At 41.8% G+C, this 26030-nt stretch overlaps 4 protein-coding genes across 6 annotated transcripts; 2 read left to right on the top strand and 2 right to left on the bottom strand.

Annotated features, from left to right (window-relative positions):
* Window positions 1–480: 480 nt before the first annotated feature.
* tmem151bb (transmembrane protein 151Bb) lies at window positions 481–5368 on the bottom strand. Its single transcript, XM_044047061.1, has 2 exons — window positions 4786–5368; window positions 481–3377 (listed from the first exon to the last, which is right to left on the bottom strand). The coding sequence occupies exons 1-2, from the start codon at window positions 4864–4866 to the stop codon at window positions 1968–1970; spliced, it is 1491 nt and encodes a 496-aa protein (XP_043902996.1). The 5' UTR covers window positions 4867–5368; the 3' UTR covers window positions 481–1967.
* Window positions 5369–5884: 516 nt separating this feature from the next.
* On the bottom strand, window positions 5885–15080 carry grxcr1b (glutaredoxin and cysteine rich domain containing 1 b). Its single transcript, XM_044048212.1, has 3 exons — window positions 15043–15080; window positions 7437–7859; window positions 5885–6525 (listed from the first exon to the last, which is right to left on the bottom strand). Exons 2-3 carry the CDS (start codon window positions 7857–7859, stop codon window positions 6481–6483), a joined length of 468 nt encoding a protein of 155 aa, XP_043904147.1. The 5' UTR covers window positions 15043–15080; the 3' UTR covers window positions 5885–6480.
* utp25 (UTP25 small subunit processor component) lies at window positions 8916–17262 on the top strand. Its single transcript, XM_044048211.1, has 12 exons — window positions 8916–9098; window positions 10390–10429; window positions 10590–10785; window positions 10883–11143; window positions 11359–11447; window positions 11542–11943; window positions 12632–12842; window positions 12935–13137; window positions 13656–13838; window positions 14462–14571; window positions 15049–15294; window positions 16830–17262. Exons 1-12 carry the CDS (start codon window positions 8998–9000, stop codon window positions 17080–17082), a joined length of 2295 nt encoding a protein of 764 aa, XP_043904146.1. The 5' UTR covers window positions 8916–8997; the 3' UTR covers window positions 17083–17262.
* Window positions 17263–18259: 997 nt separating this feature from the next.
* On the top strand, window positions 18260–25931 carry zmp:0000001267 (b(0,+)-type amino acid transporter 1). Of its 3 annotated transcripts, XM_044047662.1 has the most exons (7): window positions 18963–19022; window positions 19473–20193; window positions 24780–24913; window positions 25041–25170; window positions 25253–25377; window positions 25472–25559; window positions 25648–25931. In XM_044047662.1, the coding sequence occupies exons 2-7, from the start codon at window positions 19495–19497 to the stop codon at window positions 25876–25878; spliced, it is 1407 nt and encodes a 468-aa protein (XP_043903597.1). In that variant the 5' UTR covers window positions 18963–19022; window positions 19473–19494; the 3' UTR covers window positions 25879–25931. The 3 variants fall into 3 exon arrangements, with proteins under 3 accessions (XP_043903598.1, XP_043903597.1, XP_043903596.1); XM_044047663.1 differs by lacking the exon at window positions 19473–20193 and having other exon boundaries at window positions 18260–19022; XM_044047661.1 differs by lacking the exons at window positions 18963–19022; window positions 19473–20193 and adding an exon at window positions 20209–21312.
* The last annotated feature ends 99 nt before the right edge of the window (window positions 25932–26030 follow it).

A 26030-nucleotide genomic window follows, 5' to 3' on the forward strand; every position in this document is an offset into this window, starting at 1 on the left:
GAGGACATTGGTGATTTAAATCAACGTGTGAGTGGTTTACAAACTTCAGTTTCCAGGTGGAAAATGCTGTCTAACAGTGATATAAAGCAAAAACAAATGTCTTAGGATTTAGTAACACTATCATTTGTATGCATTATAGTTGTGTAATTTACACCAATAAGTGTGGTAATACTGAACTTGAATTTACCAAGTAAACCACTTTTAATGACGTTGGTTTTTAACAGAGGTGCACATGTGCACTAAATGGGCAACTCCAAAATAAAACCAAGTAACTTAAGCTCAACCCTATTTATGGGACTTTTTCACTGGATCCTCTCGTCAACAGACCACGGTGTATTTTCGTGGACAGCTGCCATGAATGCTCGCTGTAACGCTCTTTTTCAAGTTGGACATTACGCTCATGACTCTTCCAGTGAAAAAAAGGTACCAGGTACTATCATTAATGGAAAAGTAAAGTAAAGTACAGTACAGTAGTGTAGAGTCAGGTTGAGCTGAGTAGTGCTAGAACTGTATAATGGAAAAGCGGCGTTTAAGATATGCCGATTTCATTATGATAAAAAAAACTTTAGTTAGTTAGTAGTTCGCTTATGCCTTTGGCCGACTCTGGGTTCTAGACTCACGCCGCACAAGCATTTCTGACTAAGTGTCAATGCCTTATCCAACCACACTTCAAAAAAAACTTACACCAACATCCATGTTAAATCCATGTTCTCTTGCAGATATCCAATTCCAGAAACCACAGTAGAGGTTTGCGGTTTGAACACATTTCAAAAGCATCAACTGTAAACATAATGTTTGAACACGAAGTCCATCATGGTCCAAAGGTCAGGGAGGTCTTTGTATGGAGCTGCCATTTGCTCAAACAGTCGATAGTCGAGGGAGAGATCCACTCGAGAGGAACCATAGTCAAGTTTCCATACCAGAATAAACCAGTATGTAAAACAATCACAATTGTCAGTAGGTTTGCATTGAGTAAAGGGAACAGAGTCTAATAGAACATGTCAAAAACTATACCTGTTGTCAAAAAAAAAGGCATTCTGGGAAATAAATGATGATTTTTTTTTTGTTAATCACTAATTAGTTTCACTTGTTCAAATGAGAACGTGGCATTGAATTCCAGTTATTGCTGTAAAAACCTGCTCCATCTGCATGACCTTATCATTTCTCATGTGTGTGTTTGACTGAATGAGACGTTAAAAACGTGTCCGTCTCCTCCGTGGCCTGTGAAAAGGTCTTATGAGGTAACTGCAGTTCTACTTTCAGTATCATATGGACTGCACATATGAGATCTTTAAAAGCTACGGCAATGATGTACAGGGTAACAGTCTTTGCTTGATTTTCATCGGAAGCCAGTCAGATACATTTCTGTGTGTGTGTGTGTGTGTCTGTGTGTGTCATAGTTGGATAACAGGTTATTGTCATGTTGTTCCCCACTTACTAATCAATGTTATTGCTTTGGTGATCCACACATTCACGATGTAGGGGCTGGGTCATACTTTCATGTCCATGGCTGCAGCTTCATTTATGAGGCTCCACATCAGTCTTGTTCCATTCCAGTAAGTGGTGCTTCCTCACCAGGACTTCACCCTCATGTGTATGTCCTCGTACTTTGTGCTGAGTTGTGCATGTGAGGGTCCCAGTAGACTTCCCCATATAACCTCTGAACTCTCCATGGTTCCCATTAGCACCAACAACGGGATTGGAAAGTCTTGTGCTACAAGGATCATGCATAGCCTATGCTTATAATCTGCACATGTGTCTGCCTGAGCTCCACACAGACCACCCCAGATGACAAATTTCCCATCATGCGGACTGCAGCAGACCTCTACAGATACATGGACACGGAAAGCATGACCCGGCCTTGGGCATTGTTTCTGAAAGTATGGCATCACAGCATGAATCTGACATGTTTGTCTGATGTCCACATGGTTTATATGCTACAGACATTTGTGTCACTGTCCACATGATCATAAAGAAGTCTCCACACATGACCCGTGTCTGTGGAACGACCTGTGGTTGTGGCAGTTCTCGCTGCAGTGGACGATCAGCACCGGGTAGCACAGTGCATCCTCATATTCCGGCGGTCCCTCGTCGTCTGTGGTGAGACGCTCGGATAGACAGCGAGTGTTTTCACTGGGGCTCTCTTGGTCATCCAAACTGCCGCTCCTCCAGAAGCAGCTGCGTTGGGAGCCATAGCGACGGGCCAGGGAGAAGCGACTGCCGCTGAAAGGGATGCGGGAGCTCGCACCGGTACAGATGCTGAGGGCGCTCCTGGAGAACACAGAAGAGCAGCTCATGGCCCGGTGGCAGCGCTCACAATTCTGACGAATCCCACTGAAGTTGGACGGGCCCTGGGCCAGGTCCATGAGACCAGCCTCTGAGTAACTGGGCACAAGCTGCTGGTTGGATCGAATGTGCCATTCCAGTTCAGTACTGTCAATGGTGTTAACGCGAGGGATACGGCGCCAATACGGCCGCTCATCACATGGCGTGAGTGGGAGGTAATCTTGGCCGAAGAGCTTCTCCACGCGGTAGTGGACATACGCGGTGCGATACTCTGTGAAGACTCTCAGAGGCCAGGAGAACGTGAGGAATGAGGCAAACCAGAAGACGTAGTGGGACAGATACCAGGGGCTGTGCTCGGGGTCAGACAGCACCAGGACGTACTCCTTCAGGTCGATATTTTTCAGGTGCATGCCCTCCCTTGCTTCCATGTAGTCATCAAGGCCCTCGTTGTCAGTGAAAAACCTTGCTCGTTGTGTAAGGTAGGAATTCTCGGACTCTACGTTGGCAAAACTAAAGCACTTGGTGAACCGCATCTTTGTCAGCGCAGACTTCTCCAAACCCAGTAACTGTTTGGAAACATCTTTAACGCCACAGTGGCTGTAGTCAAATTCGGCCTCTGCGACATGGGTGTTGACACGTTCATGGTAAACCTGGGTACTCGTGTAGGCGTCGCCATTGCGGTAGCGTGTGACTTGCCGCGTTCTTCGAACATAGTGGTAACTTATGGCCTTCCACCAGATGCAGGGTTTAGCTTGTTGCATCCTCTGGGTGCGCTCGGAAATGCTTTCCACGTCCACTTTGTGCTGCAGCTCGTTCTTCACATGAGCGTGCCAGCACTCTACCAGATAGACTAAATAGAGCATTCCCAGTAGAGCCAGAGGGATGTAGATGTAGCCGTCAGAGCAGGGGGTGTCATGGTACATCATGGATTTCCCTTTGAAGGCACTGTCGAACGTGAGGCGGGTGACCTTGGTCACATGACACCACACCATGGCTCCCATGCAGCCGTACATGAGAATGGACAGGAGCAGACATTTCCAGAAACTCTCCCGACACAGGGACTTGCTCAGAGACTGCTTCAGGGGTCTTTGCTGTCCAAGCAAGAAACATGAAGAAAAGGTGTGATCAGTCATGTTAAGCTGCACATCTGTACATCACTGCAACATCTGTAGCACAGTCAGAATCTTTACAACAACTACAAGGAAGATCTTCAAATGTTTTAATTCTATAGCTGGAGCTATAAATCCAGCCACTTTATTAGGTACACCTCTTCAACTGTTCTAACTCAATGCATTTACACATGCAGACACGGTCAAGCCGAGCTGTTGAAGTTCAAACGGAGCTTTAGAATGAGGAGGAAAGGTGATTTAAGTGACTTTGAACGTGTCAAGGACAGTTTCAGAAACTGCTGATCTGCTGGAAATTCACACACAACAAGGCATGGAAAAATATAATTAAAAAAATGACGCAATTATCTTAGCCAAAATGATGATTCAGAATATTATTGTTATAACTTATAAAATAGGAAGAGCCCTCTGTCCACACTCTATGCTCATTAGGTTGATTTTGGATACAGCGAAAACAGAATACCTAAAACATTTAAGAAAAACTTTAATGATCTTCCTAAAATGTTACAAAAATGTTTTAATGTTACAAAATCACCCTTGTATAGAAATATGTCCTTTTAGCAAACCTTTTAAATTTAAAAACAAGATAAATCATGAGGCCCTGCAATGACTTGAAAAAGGCAGGCTCCCCCTTGGGGCACTTCAAATAAATCATTAGGACTGTATGGTGGCATGATAGACTCACGGGACAAATGAACAATTAAAAAAAAGTTTAAAACTGGCATAAAACAATAAAATGTAATGAAGTTTAATGCATACATGTTGGAAACAAATCAAATTCTCATGCTTGTGTTACATTCAGAAAGTGATTTTATTTATATTATAGATATTATAGGTACAAATGCAGTGGTGGTGCAACGTCAATATTATTATGATTTTTCTTTTTTTTTTATTGTTGTTTATCATTTAGATCTATTGGTGAGACCAAATAAAAATGTCCAGCTTTGACCAGACAATAAAGTGTTATTCTATTCTATTCTATTCCATTATATCAGGAAAATTTGTATTTTTCCCATATTTTTCTGTCCTAATTATGAAGCACAACAAAACTACTCATGACAACCCCAAAGGCATTTAAGAAGGGCATAACAAATTAAATAAAATGCTTTAAATTGACCATCTTTCAAATACATCAAATAATAACTAAAATAAAACAATATAATAAATATACCTAATAAAGTGGCCAGGGGTGTATATTGGGGGGGAGATATTGAGCCATAGGCCTAAATGAGAAATGACAGACAGGTGAAAATGCTGATGAGTGAGATGTTTACCAATCACACACTGCATGCAATTGAACATAAAATAATGTGACAAACACATGATGACAGCGGGCGTTTTTCCTTCCCAGTATAAGACATGAGAGTCTCACCTCCTCTCTGGTGTTGTCCTCCTCCAGAACAGTGGTCGTACTGCTTTCACTCGCTGTCGCGGCCGATGCTGGAGGAGACATGGTGCTATACTGGCCGCCAGATACTGATACTGATGGTGATGATGAGTTTAAATAACCATAATAATGACAGGGCGTGGAAAAGGAAGAGGTTTCACTGCCTCGCTCTGCAGCTTCTCCTTAACCACGGCGACATGAACGGTACTTGTCATTCACGGGCTCTGCAACCGAACATGAGGCATGTTGATCGGTGAAACACCCCCCACAAAACAACAGAAGGAGAGCTTTTTCTTTCTTTCTTTTTTCTTTCTTTCTTTTTTTCCTCCTCCGGGTGAAAATGAGCGTGCAGCGGGGGGGTGCCTGCAGGAAAGCCTGCGTCCTGCTGCTCTCTGAGGTGTTGCTGTCAGTGCCGCAGTAACATGATCGCAGGTTGTGCTGTATTTGCTGCTCGTCAGTACAAAAACGAACATGCCCTGCCCCTCAGTGTGCGACCACTGTGTGTGTGTGTGTGTGTGTGTGTGTGAGGGTGAGGGGGGTGATCTATGGACAGCAGGCGGTGTCGCTGTCCATGGTGCTGAGTGAGGCAGATGCACGGTGAGAGGCTGAGGCATGAATGAGTTTACTTAAAGGGAAAGTCCAGCCGAAAAACGGACTTATGCGTGTCGTAAATCTGGTCAAGTCATTATAAATCATAAATTATAAATATAAATTATAAAGTCATAATGTTGTGTCAATATCTCATGCAACCATGCTTAAAAACAATCTAGGAATATGCCCTACCCGCTATGATAGGGCATATTCCTAGATTGTTTTGACAAAATCATCTTAAGTTAAAGAAGAAAGATATTTTAAAGATATATATATATTCATATATATATATATATGTATATGTATATATATATATATATATATATATGTATATATATGTATATACACATGGATAGCGAGAGAGAGAGATAGATAGATGCCAATAGACGCCAACAAAGGGAGAAAGTAAAGTAAAGTTTACAACTGTTGAATTTCAGTTGTGGATGTTGATTGAAATAAATGTATCCAAAAAAACAAAAGACTGTTGCCAGAAGCCAGCGACCCAAACAACGAATTCGACTGAAATGCAGCAAAAGGACAGACATACAAATCTACCAAAGGACACTTTATAGGTTTAACTTTTATACATGGAATTATGGAGGAGAATTAATGTGAAGAATATGCAGTCTGTTGTGAATATCTTTGAAAAATGAATACAAAACATGGATGTATTTGTCATGAAAACAGATCTATCTGAAATGATGGGCCATAATTATGCATTTTCTTGAAAAACAGTTACAAAAATCATTTCAGAAATGGTTCCCAGAGGAATCGTTTAGTTTGCTTAGATGCCAGTCACAACATGGTTGCTGTCATTGATATGCATGCATGGACAATACTTCTACAAAACCCATTCTTATGTGTTACACATTTAGAAATTGTTCATATGACAGATTTGACATGTGTTTACATGCATGAATATGTGGTTACAAGACACCACTTGTGCAATGTTTACAACTTCATTGTTTTTAATCCTCTGAACCAAAGGACTGGGGCCATTGTCGCAATAATAGACGGTCATACAAAGTCCACACTGAAGCTGCAGAGGTGTTTCCTTCTTGTATAAAAACTGCTATTTCCAATCTTCCTTCACTCCTTCTCCCATGGTCTCCTTTTCTGATGACGTAAGGAAGTCTTAAAGAGAAAGACAACATGGAACATGACTGAACAAACTAATGTGAGACTCTGAGATTTAAAGCTGCAGTGCGTAACCTTTGGTGGGTTTTTTGTTGTTGTTGATGTTATTATTCTGCCATCATAAAAAATGGCTTTGTCAAGTAAAACTATCAGAACCAACTGAGGGAGCATTTGTGTGTATTCACTCAGGCATACTCCAAGTTTCACTTTATGTTTATCATGCATCATCTACGGCTGTATCCTCCTGAGTGTTGCAGGGCTGCTGGTGCCAATCCCAGCAAACATAAGGTAGAAGGCAGGGTACACTCTGGACAGGTCGCCAGTTCATCGTCTATTTAGAGTATCCAATTAACCTCTGCATGTTTTTGGACTATGGGAGGAAGCCTGAGAACCCGAAGAAAACCCACACACATGCGTTGTTCTGACCGGGTCACAAACCCAGGTCTTTTTGCTGCAAAAGCAACAACGCTAACCACTACACCAACCGTGTGGCCCTAACACATCCAAGTTTAAGTGCAGTACAGAATAATAGAAAAAAGACAAATAAAAGGCAATATTGCTGTTGCCCCCATCTGTCTTGACATAAAACAAATCACTTCCTGTATGCAGCACAAAAATGACACCAGATCTAAACATGGCTATACTGAGAAGAGAGAGTCATGTTGATTATGAAAAGCTACGCACTACAGTTTTAACTTTCTTTGAGGCACATCAGAAAAAAAAATCAGAAATTCTTTATTGTCATTGTTTTTTACAAGTAAAAATATAAAATTGTCAAATATAAAATTAAATACGTGGTGAGATATTAATAAATATGAAGAAGAAAAGGTGCAAAAGTAGATTGTCTGATTATTGATCAAATCAGGTTATAAAGAATAGATTTTATAAACACAGTTCCACCTACTTACAGAGTACATGTTGGAGAGATTGTTGAAAAGCACTTGGCCTGCGCTGACTTTGTTCCTCACTCCTCGTATGGTCCCATTCTTGCTGCAGATGTTGACGCGTTTGTTGCTGAACCGCATATCTCTCTTGGCACTGGCGTACAAAAGCAGCTCATCGGGTTCAGAGCCGCTCTCGTCCACAGCAGTCTCCACCGGCAGACCGTTCAGGTGGCTGTTGGCCTTGCTGGTGGGAAGTGAGCTCCCCTGTTCTGCCTCTGGTGTGCTGGTGCAGTCAGAGTCCACTGAGTCCACAGACACTGAGCCGCACCAGGTCGTTTCATCCTTGAACACCTCAGTCAGCACCCGGCCACTGTTGGCAGATGCTACTCTAAACCTGACTGTTTTCGCAGCCTTCCCTTTCTCCTGTTTCATTTTTGGCCCCTCCATCTGAACACAACAATGTCTTACATGTTTCTTGTCCCATTCAGAAAAGCCCGACACCCTCGTTTAGCCTACGCCATCGTGAGAATGCAAATATCACACAATAATATCCTAAGTGACGTGTGAGAAGGAGCTGAAAATACCCGGCGTCCCAAAACTAGACACCCAAATGGTTAACAATGGATGAGCTCCTGCCATGGTAACAGCTAAAAGAGGCAAACAGTAAATTGATATTACTGTGTTCAATAATTGATCGAGGTTACTTTTAAACAGCAGATAGATGACAAATTTAGTGGCTGTTCTTTGGGTGATAGGTTTGACTGAACATTAACAAGCATTGCTGATAAACTTTGTTGCACTTTCACCCTCATCTGACCTTAGCCCTAGACTACTGACACAATTGAGGCAAGCAAAAGGCCACAAATAACAGTTTTTAAATAGATAATAATTATTCAACCCATCTTTATATGCGCCACACATGCATATATTTTAGTAAAAATGCTATAAAAACTACCAAACATTTTTAGCTGTGAAATGTAACCTCACTGACCCATTTCCTTTTCCTGTGACTATTTCACAATGCCTGATTGTCAACAGGCCTACTCTAATATTTACCTATTTTACTTAAAAAATAGCTTTATATGGACCTACATAAAAGCATAATATTCCCCTGATTCATCACTGAAAGAGTGAGTGAACCTCACTAAAAAATTGCAAAATCCCTTACAGATGCCTTAACGGGCATTTTTAGCAGGAAAAACACAGGTGTTTCTGATTAACATTAACAATGGCTCTGTTCAGTTTGTGTAAGTCAGGACAGTGTGACAGTGCATCAACATGTTCCCTCAAACCATCATTAATTTAATTATTTACACCTGTTCTTTTCCTTGTTTTACATAAAGTCATATCTCAATCTTGAATTAATTTGAAAATATTACTGAAGGAGCTGTTAAAACATCTGTCTCACGGACTGTTTGTGCTGCAAAATGAGAGGATCACTTCCCTCCTTTCGTGTTACCTAAAAAGTACACTGTAAATGTGTAATACCACTCCGGTCCTGCAGAGGGTAGTAGAACAGTGTCAGTACCAAACTACGGCCACCAGCGAATCAGTACAAACACATGTGTAGCAGCACATTGTCAACATGGGTAAGAGGAGGCAGAATAAGCAACTTTTCACCAATTTATCAAAGAAACAGAAGAAACACTTGAAAGAATTTGGAGAGGAACATCCATTCCATGATTTGTGAGTATCACAGTAAAGCGCGGGCTTTCTATAAGGACTTTCTTTCATGCAATGTATTTGTTAGCCAACTAGCTAATGTGGTTGTACACATTTGTTATTAGTTAGCAAGCAAACATGTTCCCTTGTTAATAACGGTGATTTCGGTATGTTCTTCTCGAGTTTCATGGTAAAATTGTATTCGCCACAACGCAGAATTGAGTTCGTGTTAACGTGTATATATGTAAGGTGTTTCGAAATTGTGGCTTATTAGAAAATCTGTTAGCAGCCGAAATAGCACAGCATCAGATGATAGTAATCTTAATCGTGAAAACACGTCACATGTCACCAATCTATATATACATATATGTACAGTAACTGCTACTGAGCCTTATCACCGGCACCGTGGAAGCCAGGAGCGTTTAAATTAACTTTTGCGGCCCCAAGATAAAGAGACACCTGGGGGCCCACTTAAATTGCTCCCACCATATTCATTTCAATTAAAACTTTGTTAAAGGGTTACAAGAAGGTCCAGCATAGCAGTTAATTCAGTGTTTCACAATCTCTCCCATTAATTACTTAATTTCCACCAAGATTAACAGTGCATATCTGGCTAGTGTTCTCGAAAACGGAGTGTTTGGGTTAGGTAGCTTTGCAGTTCTAAGTCATACTAGCAAAAAACGGGGTAGCTCACTAATAAATTCTACATATAAATGGGAATTGATACAGTAACCAAAGAGCAATAATGAAGGAAGAATCAAAAGAAGATGACAAGCTTTATTTAAGAGAAGACTGCAGACTGTGTCTCTATGGAGCTCAGCAGATTATAGAATATAAGGGAGTTCTCACAAAACTACTAGTGTTTTTCTAGTTATTTTCTAGGGCCCCCTCTCAGTTGAGGGCCCCAGGCAATAGTTTGGTTTGTCTACCTTGTTGCAGTGCCCCTGGTTAAAGGGAATAGATCTCTTTTATGAACAATGTTTTGATTGTTTGACTTCATAATAACGGTGCAGTTAAAGTTTATGCAAAAGTATACATGAAAATAAAAGAAATTATGAGGTTTTTAGTGGTACTTCTGACTTACTGGCACCTCTAAAAGACATTATTCTAGATGTAGCCTCCTTAAAGTGTTGCATGCACAAGCTTTTATCACCTAAATTGTATTTCTATATGTCATTTAGAAATACTTTACATGTCATTTAGAAATACAAGTTTAAGTGGCCACAAGCAAACTTAAAGCAAGAGTGTGTCATCACAACTTTGTTGTCTTCAAGTATTTTTTGACCATATGGATTTTGCCCCCATTATTTTACAGAGACAATGAAAAACCAGAAAGAACTGAAATAGTGGAACTGGTGAGTATTTCCACACAATGACCTACAGTTGATGATGATTGTAAAAGCCAAGTCACTCAATGATAAACTAGTGACAGTTCTAATATTTTTAAAACAGTACCCTGATAATAATAGTTGTGTTTTATGATATTAATGTGTTGTGTCCTCATCTCTGCTCTAGCTAGCAAGTCCTGAACCATCTGACACTGAGCCTGATGAGCAGGAGCAACAGGAGGAAGAGGACGAGCCAGAGCAGACAACAGCCTACCAGAAACTTCTTTCTACTCTCAGCCAACGTGATGGGGACAGCAACAGTGACGATGAGGAAAGCAGTGAAGAGGAAGAGGAAGAGGAAGAGGAAGAGCTTCTTGGTGAAGGTGAGTCGATTATTTCCACAACAGTTGAACACATTGCCGGAGGCCCGGGACTGTATTTGAATGTGACTGAATACTGTTGTGCTATTGTTTATCGCAGAGGACAGTGATGGAGTTGGAGATGACGGTGAGGATGGTGAGGACGGTGAGGATGGTGATGAAGATGAAGGGGGAGAGGAGGAACTTGCGGCTCCAGAAGAAGTTCTAATTGAGGCAGTTGAAGGGGAGGGGGAGAAGGAGGAAGCAGATGGAGACTTTGTAGATAAGGAGCATGAGTCCCAGTTCTGTCTGGAGACCAACTTCATGGGCGATGGAGAACAAGAGGACGCTGAAAGTACTGTGAAGCAAGATGACAGTACAGGTAAGGAAGGAGTGAATTTATTTGTATTTATATTTTATATTTTCAAGTCTCTTCAAAATAAAAGCTTTGGGGTTGTTTTATCAAAATAGCACTCTTCATTCTTTATTTGAAAACATTTAAGATCCATTTTGAGTGGTTTTATTTTTGTTCAATTAAGTAAACTCACTGCACCGGTTTTGCGGACTAAGATGTGACTACATTGTGTATTTTTGCAGACATGTTTTTACAGCATTTGGACACTGAGCTCAGTGAAGAGGATGTGCAGACGATAACATCTAGCAGCAAAGCCAAGACTCAGATCACGGTATTAATTACATTATTTAGTTGATTAAATTTACCATTGAGGCTTTCACATTGAAATTGATTCATATATATGTATTTGCCATTGTCCTCCTTAGTGGCCAAAATTGGGTTCCCTGCTTTGTACCAATCCCCTGGACAAGTATGGAGCAGTTGGTCCTCAGAAAAGCACAAGCCTTCCCGTTTTCCACAAGCTCTTGGAGTCCAGTTGGAAGGATCTTAACCAGACCAAGGGCGTAACTGACGAGATCAGCCCTCTCCAGCTAGAACTGCTGGCCCTCATGGGCTCCTACAAGGACCTTTACTATCCAGAGACGTGTCCTCTGAACAAGGGCTCTCAGGTCCGCAGTGCATACTGTGTGCATGTGCTTAACCATGTACTGAAGGCCAACTCGCACATCCTAGCTCACAATGCTCAGCTAAGAGAACAGAAAATTCAGACTAAACCTGGAGCTGAGCCACAGGATGAACCCAGAGACCAAGGTCTGACCCGGCCCAAGGTAAACCACTGTGCGCTGAATGTTCTGTGGCTTAACCAAACTTCTGTCAACTCTTTTAAACATTAGAATTAATTAATAATAGTAAACAAAGATTTTTGATTACAGTTGTATCAGAAAATACTGATATGCTTTCAGTTTTTAGTCATGTGATTACTTTAAAGGTATAGGTGAGGTTTTTTGAAATATCAATATGAGGTATTGGCACTCAGTCATAGCCAGAACTCGCTTGAGAGATGTATACTTGCCCTCACTGAAAACATGGCTGCTAGAAAAAAACACATTTTAGCTGCAGAAAGGCTCACTAAATGTTGTATAAATGTACTATGTTTTGCTTTATGTTTGTCCACTTTATGCTGCTAGACAGCATAAAGTGTCTGTTTCCAGTTGACTGGAAACAGAAGTTTGTGTCACTTTGTTAACCGCTCACTTCTACACCAAGATCCATGGAGAAAACCACAGATTTTATTATTTATTACAGCACTCTCTTGCCAAACATGACAACATTAGACCAGTGTTTCCAGTGTTCCCATTAGCTAAAAAATATGATTTTCTGCATGGAACTTGTTATGAGACAGTCAGTGGTTAACAAAATTAAGTTTCCAGCCGAATAATGCAAAATGCCGCCACTTTACACAGATGCTAGACGAAGACAAATGATTTGTCAGCTGCATTTTTATGACTTTGTCAGGTCCTGATTCTCGTGCCGTTTCGAGGCACAGCTCTGCAAGTGGTGCAGACATTCATCAGCCTTCTGGAGACCAAAGGCAAGAAGATTGTGGTCAGCAACAAGAAGAGGTTCAAGGAAGAGTTTGGGGAAGAGGCAGAACCAACAAATCTGCAGAGACCAGATGATTACCACGCTATCTTCTCTGGCAATGTTGACGATCACTTCAGGATAGGTACACTTTGAAAGAAAATGTAACAATTCTCTTTGGCAAAGGTCCAAAGATTTTCTGTCTTTGACCATCTTGGTGTCCTCTCTTGTCACCAGGTGTCTCCATTGTAAGAAGCAGCATACGTCTGTACTCCCCCTTCTACTCATCAGACATCATCATTGCGTCTCCGCTGGGCCTGCGCACTGTGCTGGGAGCTGAAGGCGAAAGCATGCGAGACTATGACTTCCTGTCCTCCATTGAGCTGCTGGTGCTGGAGCAGGCAGATGTTTTCCTAATGCAGAACTGGGAACACATTCTGGTAAGAATAGTGACAGAAATGGTATTTAACTGTGTGATGATTACATCTCCCTTTTAGAGCATAAATTATAAGATGGAGCACCATCTGCTGACCGACAAGCGTAATACAAGTGTGGTTGTATGAGATACATATTTTCAACACTGACTATGCTACACATGGTTGCCCAACAGATTGGTTCTTACTTTCACTGACAACTAAGGAAAAAGAGATTGTAGCCACTTAACAAAAAGGCTCACCTCAAAAAAAATACAATTATGTAAGTCAACAATATCTTATGAAGTTTGCAACGCAAAGCAAGCAACAAGCAACGACAAGTATCTCACCTCAAAAATCCTGAACTATTCTTTTTTTAATTCAGCATTTAGGACCACACTTTAAACCCTTAAATTAGCATATGAATTTACACAAACGCTAAATATTTTGTGGCAAATAGGCCTCAGTTAAATAATTTAGATTATTTTGAGGTGTCGCATGTGTTTGTGATTTCATATAAAGTATCACATTTTCTTTCCCAACAGCATGTGATGAAGCACATGAACCTGCAGCCGCTTGACTCTCATGGTGTGGACTTCTCCAGAGTGAGGATGTGGAACCTGAACAACTGGACCAAACACTACAGACAGACGCTGGTGTTCAGCTCCATCCAAGAGCCACAGATCAACAACATCCTTACCAAACACTGTGCCAACTATCGTGGACAGGTACTGCAAGTCATGCTCTTTAACCTCGACGTCACTCCACTCCCCCCTGAGGCTGAACAATGATTATAGACTGCATTTTTTGGTCAACCTGTCATTAAGAGGCAGACATTATCTCACAGGTTGAGTTGAAACAGAAGTGACATTTAGAGCTGTTGTTGATACTGTTGTCTGCTGCTGTATTTACCCCAAGATAACCCTTTGTATCACACCGAATCTTAAAAGGTCAAGACACAGTGTCAGTGGCAGCTACATATCTGTTTGTCTGCACTCGTTCTCAAACTCAGTTCACCCCTCACCCCTGCCACTTAGCCCAACTGTCCGTTTTGCACATTGTCATGCACATGTTGGGTGTCCTGATCATGTTGAATTTCCTGCAGAAACATGTTTCTACTGCTTATGTGGTGACATGTGACATTCCCATTACATAGAGCTAGATTTGCACCCTGACCCCAAGTGGCGAGCGGTTGTGGTAAGGGGTAAAAATAAGAAATGGGATTAGACAGTAGGTTATGTGATATAGCCACTTCCACAGTTACATGCTTACAATTCACATAATTTAATTCAGGTATTGTTTTCTGCGATAAGATTTTCCAGTTATGAAGTACGTTTTTGATGTTTTTCAGATTGCCACAAAGAACATTCCAAAAACAGGCTCCATCTGCCAAGTGTTGGTTCAGCTGCCTCATGTGTTTCAAATGTTCTCCTCTCACAGCTTCATTGATCATGATGCAAGGTAAGATCCTCCCTAAGGCGAACCATAATCATGTCGACGCCATTAGGGAGACGTTTTCCTCATTCGTGTGTCTGTTCCACTGTGGTTCGCGTGGTTTTCCACCTGCCTAATTTCGCAGCGACATGCTCAGACCCTATGGTAGTCATCAAAAAATGTGTGTGTGCGCAGCTGCAGACGAAACTTCCATTCAGTTTTTTTCTGCATTTGTACACCAGTATATTCCATTTGTTGATTTTGGAGTTTTACGACTGTTTGTGTCCCATATTTCAGGGTTTTGTTATGTGATTTCAAGGAACAATAACTCTCTTTAGTGGTCATAATTGTCCTATGCAGAAGAAAATGTGATTACACTTTTGTATGTAGATTTCTAGATAAATATTGAATTGATTTCTGGGGTTTTGTGACAAATGATTGGTTATTCTCAACAATATTTATTAAGATTTGTTTTCCCTTTTCTGTTTCCCAACCTACCTGTAGGTTTCACTTCTTTGTAGATAAAGTGCTGCCTCAGTACAGGGACTCAGTCATGTCCCACACTCTGATCTACATCCCATCTTACTTCGACTACATCCGATTGCGTAACTATATGAAGAAAAAGGAGATCAACTTCGGCACCATCTGCGAATATTCCAGCAAATCAGAGGTGTCACGAGTCCGACACTTCTTCCAGAAAGGAGAGAGGCAGTTTGTGCTTTTCACTGAACGCTTCCACTTCTACAAGAGGTCAGTTGTTTGAAATCCTCCATGTCAGGGTTTTTTTTTCTCGAAAATGCGTACGAGAGCAACATTTATAGCGAGGAAGCGGAGCGACCTACTGGGGGGGAGGGATAGTGCGGAAGTGTTTTGAGTTAAAAAGATGGGCAGTTTACATCTCTGTAAACAAGCACCAAAGTTTATCTGTTGAAGTGAAAGGTCGCAGGCCATGTATTGTGCAATATTTTACAATAGCAAAATGTCTGGCAACATAACATAGCAAGCAGGAATAATAGTATAATAAGAGGGCAGAGCGCCCCCTGTCATCTGGTTTAGAAAAAAGCCTGCATATGTTGGGTTGGGTATAGCAGGAGCTTTGTCCTGCTGAAAGACAAAAGACTGTTCAGTGGGACCAAATTTGATGCTTAGTTGCTGAACAATAAGTGAGGAGTTTAAGATCTTTATTACCTTTCAACTTATCATCAATGATAAGTTATCTGATTTTCAGGTTAGACCTCGCAATCTTCTTGCTCTTATTGCTTTACTCATGTGCAGTGTCCTTCGAAAACCCTTTTAAGTTGGAAAAAAAAAAACAATAATTTCAAGGAATAGATCATCTTTTTGTTTTGAGGTACTTGACATGTAGTCAGCGTTTTACATACATGTGACTGTGCTGTATGTGTGTGTTCTCCCTGTGCGTAGAAGCAGCGGGAGAGAGACAGGCACAAGGTCACTGCCAGCAGGGGTATCAGGGAAAAATGATATAGTGCTTACTAACCACAACGCTCACCTTCATATAATCTGCATCTAATCTACACCACCTAAGATAGCATACATACATGTTATGTTAGGAATATGATCTCTTTCCCCCATTACGTTGATAAGCACCCAAAGCCACTCCATCAGTTTTACGGGATCAACATGATCTTTTGGCAAATGCTTTTCTGCTCAAAACATTGCGTCGGCCAATAAGTTCTGGTGGATCCTTTCCCCAAAAATACTTTCACACTGAGAAAATGTTTTCCTATTGATATAATTTCCTCTCACCAAACAAAGTGTTTTACACACTAAAAACCACACAGCACCACACATTAGACCATATAATGGACAACCCCTGGGTGCCGTAATGTAAATACATCAAAATGTATTTTCAAAATAAAATGCCAAATACCCAACTTATCAAAATAAACTAGTGGAAATGAAATTTTGCTTCCTGGTGGCAGCCATGTTTTGAGCTTGTGCCTACCTGTCTTATATTACTTTATGTAAGACACATTATTGTACAACCACATTATAAAAACTGTGAACTTTGATATACAAAAAGTGTTGGGTATAACGAGCCTGATTGTTATATGTACAATAGGCTGTTCAGTTCATGTTTGTGGTGTTAATTCCAAGCTTGTGTAGCAATAATTGGAAATGATTTCAATATAGGGTTGGAAAGTTGAGTAATATTTGATTAAATGATAGAGTAAATACTTGGTGATAGTGTTTCTATGCATTCAATGTTGTTAAAATGTCTGTAACCTAAAATGACAAACCCTGATTTGACTTCTGTTCTTTAGGTATACAATCAAAGGAATCCACAACCTGATCTTCTATGGGTTGCCCTCTTTCCCTCACTTCTACAGCGAGATGTGTAACATGCTAGCAGCGGGGGCTCAGGGGGAAGAGGCCAGCTGGACCTGCACCTCCCTCTACTCCCGCTATGACGCTCACAAGTTGTCTGCCATCTGCGGAGCCCAGCGAGCCGGACAGATGCTGCACTCCAATAAGAGCGTTCACCTCTTTATCACAGGAGAAGGTAAAGCCTTGTGATGCAACTGGACACACACCAGAGGAACTACGTCCATGTTATATATTTACAGATCATGTAAATCTTTATGAGGTTGTGACATTACTCCAAGGCCCAGCTCATAACTGGCATCTGACCACATGTGGTCAGATTTCACTTCCTTGCTTTATATTAAAATAAATATATACAGTATTTCCATTTTCCATGACCAAGAGTGTGTGTTCTTTTTCTTTTTACTGATCCGACCTCCCATGTTAAATCTACACAGTTGTGTTATAATGGCCCAGTCAAAGCCCAGGCCTAATTCCAATTGGGAATCTGTGGAAAGACTTGGAAAGTGCTGTCCATCCAATCTGACTGAGCTCGAGCTGTTTTGCAAAGAACAATGGGCGAAGATTTTGGTCTCTAGATGTGCAAAGCTCGTGGAGACATACCCTGAAAGACAAAAGTAATCTGACTTATTGCTAGAAGGCTGTGGCTCAAGCTTCCTCTGAATATGGTTTGAGTGTCTGGATCTCAAAGCTTTTTATAAATATGTTGCCCACATCTGGATGCCACGTATGAAGAAGTTCAGGATGACCCTGAATTGAGGCTTCAATGACACAACTGCGACAACTATTCAGGCGTGAATGAGGAAGGAAAGGTGTTTATTGCTAGATGTCAACAAACACTAAGTGTTTTATGATGAAGATCATAAAAAACTGTTAATTATTAAGGTGTTGTGAACAGTGCACAAAGTTGCATTCCATTTATTTATTTATTTATTCTTCTTTGGAAATGCTAGAATTCTGATTTAACTGGTAATTCTGTTTGCAATGAAACAAAGGTATGATAATTTGTTTTCCAGCAAAAGCCCTTGAGGAATTTTAAGCCAAAGGAATTTAAAGTCGTACGTCCGATGCTGGCGCTCATCTGGCTATTGATGTTGTTACTGACTCAAAAGAAAAGTTCCTGCATTAATGCCGAATGGTTTGGTACATGATGGTACATGATAAACAGAAAGATTGGAACTACTGGGTGGATATTACTCTGGATATTAATGTTTGAAAATAGTTTACCACAAACTATTTATGTATATTTATACATATGAGAGGAGCAGAAAAGTCAAAGAAAGATGCAGGGCCATGATTGTATGCATATTGCATGCACCAACCCTCGTAATTATTAACTCCCTGGCTGTTAGAGTGACTTTGGCCACAGAATTATAGTGCTTTCTCCACTTGTTAAAGTGTCAGACAACAGATGGTCTGGAACAGTTGGGATTATGGACAACAAGGAGCAGAAGCTCAGTCTGAAGCGAGAGGTCGGGCTGGCAGGAGCCGTGTCCCTCATTGGAGGGACAATGATTGGATCTGGGATCTTCATGTCCCCACAGACGGTGCTTTACACCATCGGCAGCCCTGGAGCCAGCCTGGTGGTGTGGGCATGCTGTGGTTTGCTCGTCATCCTGGCCTCTTTCTGCTATGCTGAGCTGGGCACTGTCATAAAAGAGTCGGGGGGAGAGTACATCTACATCCTCAGAACCTCAGGTCCAGTGGTAGCGTTCCTGTTGATCTTCAGCTCTGTGTTATTTGTGAGGCCTGCTGGTGTCGTCGGCATTTCATTGAGCTTTGCTCAGTATGTTGTGGCTCCTTTCTACCCAGATTGCACCCCTCCAGTGATACTGGTGAAGTGTGTGGCCGCAACTGCAATTCTAACTCTAGCCACCGTGAACTGCCTCAATGTCCGTTTTTCCATGTCAGTCCAAGTGTTTTTCATGGTCGCCAAGGTTTTTGCCCTGGTGGTCATTATAATAGGAGGAATGGTGATGCTTGTCAGAGGCCATGATGAAAACTTTGAAGACTCTTTTGCGAACACAAATGTGGGCATCAATTCCATCGGTATCGCTTTCTACCAGGGACTGTGGTCCTACGATGGCTGGAATAATCTGAATTATGTGACTGAAGAGCTGAAACGTCCAGAGGTAAGTAAAGGAACGCAGGAATTCACTGGAACGAAGTATGGCCAAGTTTAGACTACAGTGCTATACAATAATAAGAGGAAGAAGAAAAACAACAACAACATCGCTACCAAACTGCTCTTTCCATGAAACAGAATTAAAAGATAGATATATTGGTTTTCTTTGGTGGAGTTAATTTTTTATCACTGTGGACTTCATCATGCAACCATAAAGATTATCCGAGATGGAATAGATATGATTAAATCCAGTCCATGTAAATGCATTCCTTTAAGTTGGTAAATAAAATCTACGTAACACTCTGTATGAGAGGTTAATCATTTATGAGCCTAACAGACCTGAAAGTAGAAATTGCTAACGGCCCAGTGACGTCAGGACTGGCGCTGGTCATGACTTGACATCTATGTCAATAAATAGTCGAAGAGCTGAAAAACGGAGTCGTTTTTTTTGTTTTAGGAAGCAGCTCGTCTCAAAAGCAATGGACAAAGGTGATCAGAAGCTCAATCTGAAGAGGGAAGTGGGGATGGTTGGAGCTGTGTCATTCATCGCTGGAACCATGATAGGATCTGGGATCTTCATAAACCCCCAGTATTTGCTATCCACTATTGGCAGCCCTGGGGCGTTCTTTGTTATGTGGGCTTGCTGTGGATTGATAGCCATGCTGGGGGGGCTCTGCTATGCTGAACTGGGCACAGTGATTTCAGAATCTGGAGCCGAGTATATCTACATGCTACGGACAGTGGGGCAAGTGGTGGCTTTCATGTATGTCTTCAGCTTCATTGCTGCCATGAGGCCCGCCAGTGCCACAGGAATTGCCCTGACCTGTGGGGAATATATTGTGGCCCCTTTCTATCCTGGCTGCACCCCTCCTCAAGTGCTGGTAAAATGTGTGACTGCAGCAGTTATCTTGATGCTTGCCATTATTAATTGTCTGAGTGTGCGCATGGCCACTGCCATCCAGGTGGTCACCATGGTGGTCAAAGTGCTGGCAATGGCAGTGATTATACTCGGAGGCGTTGTGATGCTTTTCCAGGGCAACACACAGAACTTTGAGAACTCCTTTGAGGGAACAAACCTTGATGCCAACTCCATTGGTCTTGCTTTGTATCAGGGACTGTGGTCCTATGATGGCTGGAACACTTTGAATTATTTAACCGAAGAGCTGAAACATCCAGAAGTAAGCCTCTCAAAGTTAACTTTTCTACTGTGACAATCATCATTGTCTTGTTGTATGTTGATCTTATTGGGCAATCGCTCCTTCCACTCCCACAAAGATGTTTTATTTTCGACTTGTCATACATCCTATTTTATTTATCACAGGTAAACAAGGCAGGAGAGTTACTATAAATTGTACAATACACACATAATATAAGAAAAGATCCTAATCAGAGGTGGGCAAACCACAGTGAAGTTAATTTTAAATTTAAATCACCTACAATAAACACTTTACAGACCCATAACCTGTTTATAATCATCTATGATATGTGACTCGCTTTGTCCTCATTATCTGAATACTTCTTTGCCCGAGTGTCTGCTCTCGTTCGTTGCCTGGATTTTGTTCCCTCTGCTTAGCGTAGCAATGGCGGACAAACGACCGGAAGGTGTGAGAATGAAACGAGAAATCGGGCTCGTTGGCGGCATAACGTTTATTTCGGGATCGATGATTGGATCTGGTATATTCATGTCCCCACAGTTTTTACTGGCCTATGTGGGAAGCCCTGGAGCCAGTCTGCTGATCTGGGCTCTGTCAGGAGTTGTAGCTATGTTTGCAGCACTGTCCTACGCAGAGCTCGGCACCATCATTCCTGAATCTGGTGGAGAGTTCATCTACATTCTGAGAATATTTGGCTCGTTCCCTGCTTTCTTTGCCGCAGTCACGTTTACCCTGGTTGTGAAGCCATTTGGCGCTTCGGCAATGGCAATGAGCATTGCAGAATATGCCACGGCACCTCTTTACATAGACTGCCCTCCTCCACAGCAGGTGGTCAAGTGTGTGGCTGCTGTGGCTATTCTGGTTGTTTCCATAGTCAATTGTTTGAATGTCCGCGTCGCTGTCAGAATCCAGGTGGTCTTCCTGGTGGCCAAAGTAGTGACATTGACACTCATAGTAATCGGAGGGGTAGTCGAGCTCACCCACAGCAGTGCTGTCATCGTAGAAAATCTGAACGTTGAGAATGCATTTAAAGGGACCCAGGTCTCTTTGAGCACTCTAGGCATGGCTTTTTATCAAGGACTCTGGTCTTATTCTGGTTGGAACAACTTGAACTATGTTATAGAGGAGCTGAAGAGACCAGAGGTGAGTATATGAAGTTGGATTGTGCATTTTTTGCTTGTCTATAATAATTATATGCAGCAGTCCCTCAACGAGTGCCCGTGCTCCCCTTATCTATATGAGGCGTGTAGGTCTGTCGGTATCACTAAATGATTAAACACTACATTATGAAAATCTTCAGTAAATAAAAGATATCGCAAGATGTAAGTTCACATCTGTGGTATGTGTGCTTCCTCTGGTGGTGTGTTAGTGTTCTCCTGTATATACTGTACCAGGATATGTGATCAGAGTGGTTCTGAGCTGTGCTGACAATAACAACCGTGTTCTCAAATGTTTCGCCTTCATAGAGAAAATGAGAAGGTCAATAATTGACTTCCAATGGTTTAATTGTCTGCTGGTTATTGTTCACAGTTATCACACAGTCACCAGCTTGAGCTGAAGGCATGGGGGCAACAGGGACTTAAATGTGGACTATGACTTTAAGGTGAAGGTACAGAACCATTAAATTGTATTCCACAGTTATCTCACCTACTATCTCAGGGTTTGCAGAGTTGTTTCTACTTATTTTGGTAGGGTATCTTCCCAAACCTTTTATATAGGGATCTACTTTTTAATTTGTGACCAGAGCAAATTTTGTGTCTGCGTTTTACTGACTCCTTAATGTGATGAGTAGACCTGCTTGCTTTTAAATATTGCACCCCAGTTCAATCCTACAAGATTAAATAGCAACATGCATATTTGGGTCTAGTGTTTAGTCTATTTCTTAATGTTTGTTTTTTGTGAGAAAAGAAAATTCCACTTTACACTTGAGTTTGGCTAACTTTAGCTGTAGCCTGTTATTAACAAAGCAGGGGTTGAGTCATGCTCCTCCACATCCTAGAATGTGCTCAGACCTGGGACTGATGTTACCCCCCAAGTTCACTGTTTTCCAACTGAGAAGTCAACAATCACCAACAACACTCTATATCAGGGGTCCCAAACTCAAATGACCTGGGGACCAATTAGTGTCTAGTCTAGGAGGATGCTGTTCAAGTGAAAAACTGCATTATGTTGCAATAACGATGATATTTAACATAATTTTGAAATACAAGTGGTTGTTTTGATAAGGAATGGTATATAGTTCATGATCAACACACACGTTTATGATGCAATCATAAAATGAATCTGTAAAGATCGAAAACAGATATTTCATCCACTCATAACCACTCATCATGCAGATCTGCACGTGTTGATCAAAGTATGTTATCATAAAAAATGTTTTGTCCCAGCTCAATCTCCCAAGGACTGGTGTGATAGCCAGTTCTGTGGTGACTGACTTGTATCCACTAGTGAATGTGAGCTATCTGACGGTAATGATGCCTAAAGAGCTCATGTCCTCCAACACAGGAGCAGTTACTTGGGGGTGAATGAGTGCTTGATGCTGATCATACACATAATGGTCGATGGATCTAGATCAGTGATTCACGATACACAGAAAAATCTCAACTACTGGGTCATGTCCACATGTTGTTTCTCTGTTATTAGTGTCTGAGAATAGTTTGCCCAAGTTTGGCTGCCGTATCTTTAATGGGCTTTTAGCTTCAACTTCTGATAGGAGCAGGAAAGTCAAAGAAAGATGCAGGGCCATCGCAGCAACCAATAATCCTACTAATGCATCAGATGCAAAGCAAAACAGACTTAAATATAATTCAGTGTATGAGCAAACCTCGTAATTATTAACTGTTAGAGTGACTTTGGCCACATAATTATAGTGCTTTCTCCACTGGTAAAAGTGTCAGACAACAGATGGTCTGGAACAGTTGGGATTATGGACAACAAGGCACAGAAGCTCAGTCTCCCTCATTGGAGGGACAATGATTGGATCTGGGATCTTCATGTCCCCACAGACGGTGCTTTACACCGTCAGCAGCCCTAGAGCCAGCCTGGTGGTGTGGGCATGCTGTGGTTTGCTCAACATTGTGGCCTCTTTCTGCTATGCTGAGCTGGTGATTGTCCTGGTAGTTAGATGTCACTTTAGCGTTACCCTTGACATCTTTGTAGCACTGGCTGAAAAACAATAACCTTAGAGAAATGAGAAGGTAAGTAAGTAAGTCTTCACGGGTGAATTAGATGTTCTTGTCTTTGCTCTTGATGTGTTTTATAGAGTTCCAGCTCCAGTTTCTGACCTTGACCCACATGTCATCCATGTATCTGAACCAGTGGCTCTGCTTTTTCCCTCTTCCATGTAGAGGTTGGGAGATACAGGTGACCCCATGGCACACCCATGTTTTTGCCTGAAGAAACCTTTGTTGTATTGGAAGGTGGTGGTGGTCAGGCAGAGGTCAAGCAGAGGGTGGTGTCTTCCATGAGCCGTTCCCTTGTCATCTCCCCTGCTTCTGTGGTGGGAATGCTTGCGATGAGCAATTACCTTACGACACCATGGTTTCTTCCGGGTCCAGTTTAATTGGCTTTGGTTGTAAAGTCCTGGGTTTTCTGGATGTGGTGAGTTGTGATGCCAACCAGAGGTGCTAAAATTGTGGCTAGATGTTTTGCAATGCTGTATGTCACTGAGTTGATGCTGCTGCTGATGGGTCTCAGTGGGGCTCTGTCTGTCTTTTTTTCAATTCAATTCTTTGGTGTGACAGAAGTTATTGCATCCTGATTAGAATTTCATCAATTTCTTGATCTGTCTTTCCTTGTGTCTGTGCCATGTGTTTGCTGTTTCCAGGACCTCAGATGAAGGGGTGATGCATGCGTCAATTGTAAAACGTATCTGCCTCACCCTCTCATTGAGGAGCTGGTTCTGGATCCAACTTAGCAGGTTATGGTTTGGCTAACTTAGCTGCAATCTTTTCTTGTGTGTTTTATTAACAAAGGACAAAGGCTGGTTCCCATTCATCCACCTGTTACATTACCAAAAGTTAGCCTTTGTGGTTCATTAATTGCTCGGTTCACCCCCATTCTTGCCGTGCTTACCTCACAAGTGATACTTTGGCTCGCGAGTTTTGGTCAATTTTGCTGTTGATGGTCTTTGTGAACAGAAATGATGTAACATTAACTGCATGCTGTGTCCTTGGGCTCCGTCAAGCAAAACTACCAGACCTGACTGAGGGAATGTTTGTGTATATACAGCAGCAGCACAGGGGTGGGCGGGGACAGGAGGACTGGGTTTTCTGAGCAGTAGAATTCACTCGTGAATGAAACACTTCCTGTGTGCACTGAGGGAATGACGCCGGGCGACACAAGCTCTTAAAACACTACTATACTTAAAAAAAAAAACAGTTGCATGGAGCTGACAGTCTCACGTGAACAGTGGGTTTGTTATTTATTCAGTCACACATTTGTAGATCTTCATGAATAGTGTCTTCTCAAAAGGATATTATACATTATATTATGAGCTATTTATCTGAATGTTTACGGCGCACGATGTCCAGGGTTCTGTTTAAATCATGCAAACCTGCACATCATTGATCCAAGCCTGTTATCGTTGTTCGTTTTTTTTTTTGTCCCAGGTCAATCTCCCAAGGGCTGTTGTGATAGCCATTTCTCTGGTGACGGGCTTGTATCTGCTGGTGAATGTGAGCTATCTGACGGTAATGACGCCTAAAGAGCTCATGTCCTCCAACGCAGTAGCAGTTACCTGGGGGTGAGTGTGGGCAATGGTCTGACATAATATGGTTGTAATAGTATTAACAATAAGCACCAAAGGGGCTTTGATTTTCATTTGCATACATTTGGAAATCACTAATGTCATTTCAAAAATTCCCACACAGGAATAAGGTGTTAGGCAGCTGGGGGTGGATCATGTCTGTGGCTGCAGCATTGTCTGCTTTTGGTTCACTGAACGGCACCTTCTTCAGTGGAGGTCGCGTGTGCTTTGTTGCTGCCAGAGAAGGACATATGGTAAGAATGTTTTTAAGTTCTGGGGGTAAAAAAAGGCCTGTTCGATTATTGTGGTTGTCACAGAGTCGTGTTTGTTTCGTAGCCAGACATTCTTTCCATGGCTCACGTGCGCAGACTGACTCCGTCCCCAGCTCTGATCTTCACCACCATCATCTCTCTGGTGGTGCTGATCCCTGGAGACTTCCAGAGTATCGTCAACTACTTCAGGTAAAGGCTGGCTCTGAATTAGTTTCTTGATTGATTGATTTTTTTAGGTTAATCATCATCGTTGTTTGACATTCATCTTCATTGCTGTTGGCAGTTTCACTGCCTGGTTTTTCTATGCCATCACCATGTGTGGACTCCTCTATCTCAAGATAAAGAAGCCAGAACTTCCGAGGCCATACAAGGTGAATACTAACTCATGTTGTGCATCAATTAAAACACTGGAGTAGAATCATAGATTATTGTAATGCTTATTTCTTCCTCTGCCCATAGGTTCCCATTATACTCCCCATCCTGGTCCTTGTCGCAGCAGTATTCCTTGTGCTGGCCCCCATCATAGATAATCCTCAGATTGAATACCTCTATGTATCTTTATTTATTTTCAGTGGAATCCTTGTCTATATACCCTTCATTCATTACAAGCTCTGCCCAGGCCTGTTGACAAAGTTAACATTATTCCTGCAGCTGTTCTTAGAGGTCGCCCCGGCAGACAAAAACCTGTAATTTTGTAGGTGTTGTGCACCTGCGTGATGTGATATAAAACATTAAGAAGCCTCTTCTGTGTGTAGTATCACCTCCTGTTTCTGTCTTTGCACATAGAGATACTGTTGGTAACAGCAATCAGCTGTTAAATTTGCATATTTGTTTTGGAAAAC

The sequence above is a fragment of the Solea senegalensis genome, linkage group LG16 (genome assembly GCF_019176455.1).
Source record: "Solea senegalensis isolate Sse05_10M linkage group LG16, IFAPA_SoseM_1, whole genome shotgun sequence".
Classification (NCBI taxonomy): Eukaryota; Metazoa; Chordata; class Actinopteri; order Pleuronectiformes; family Soleidae; genus Solea; species Solea senegalensis.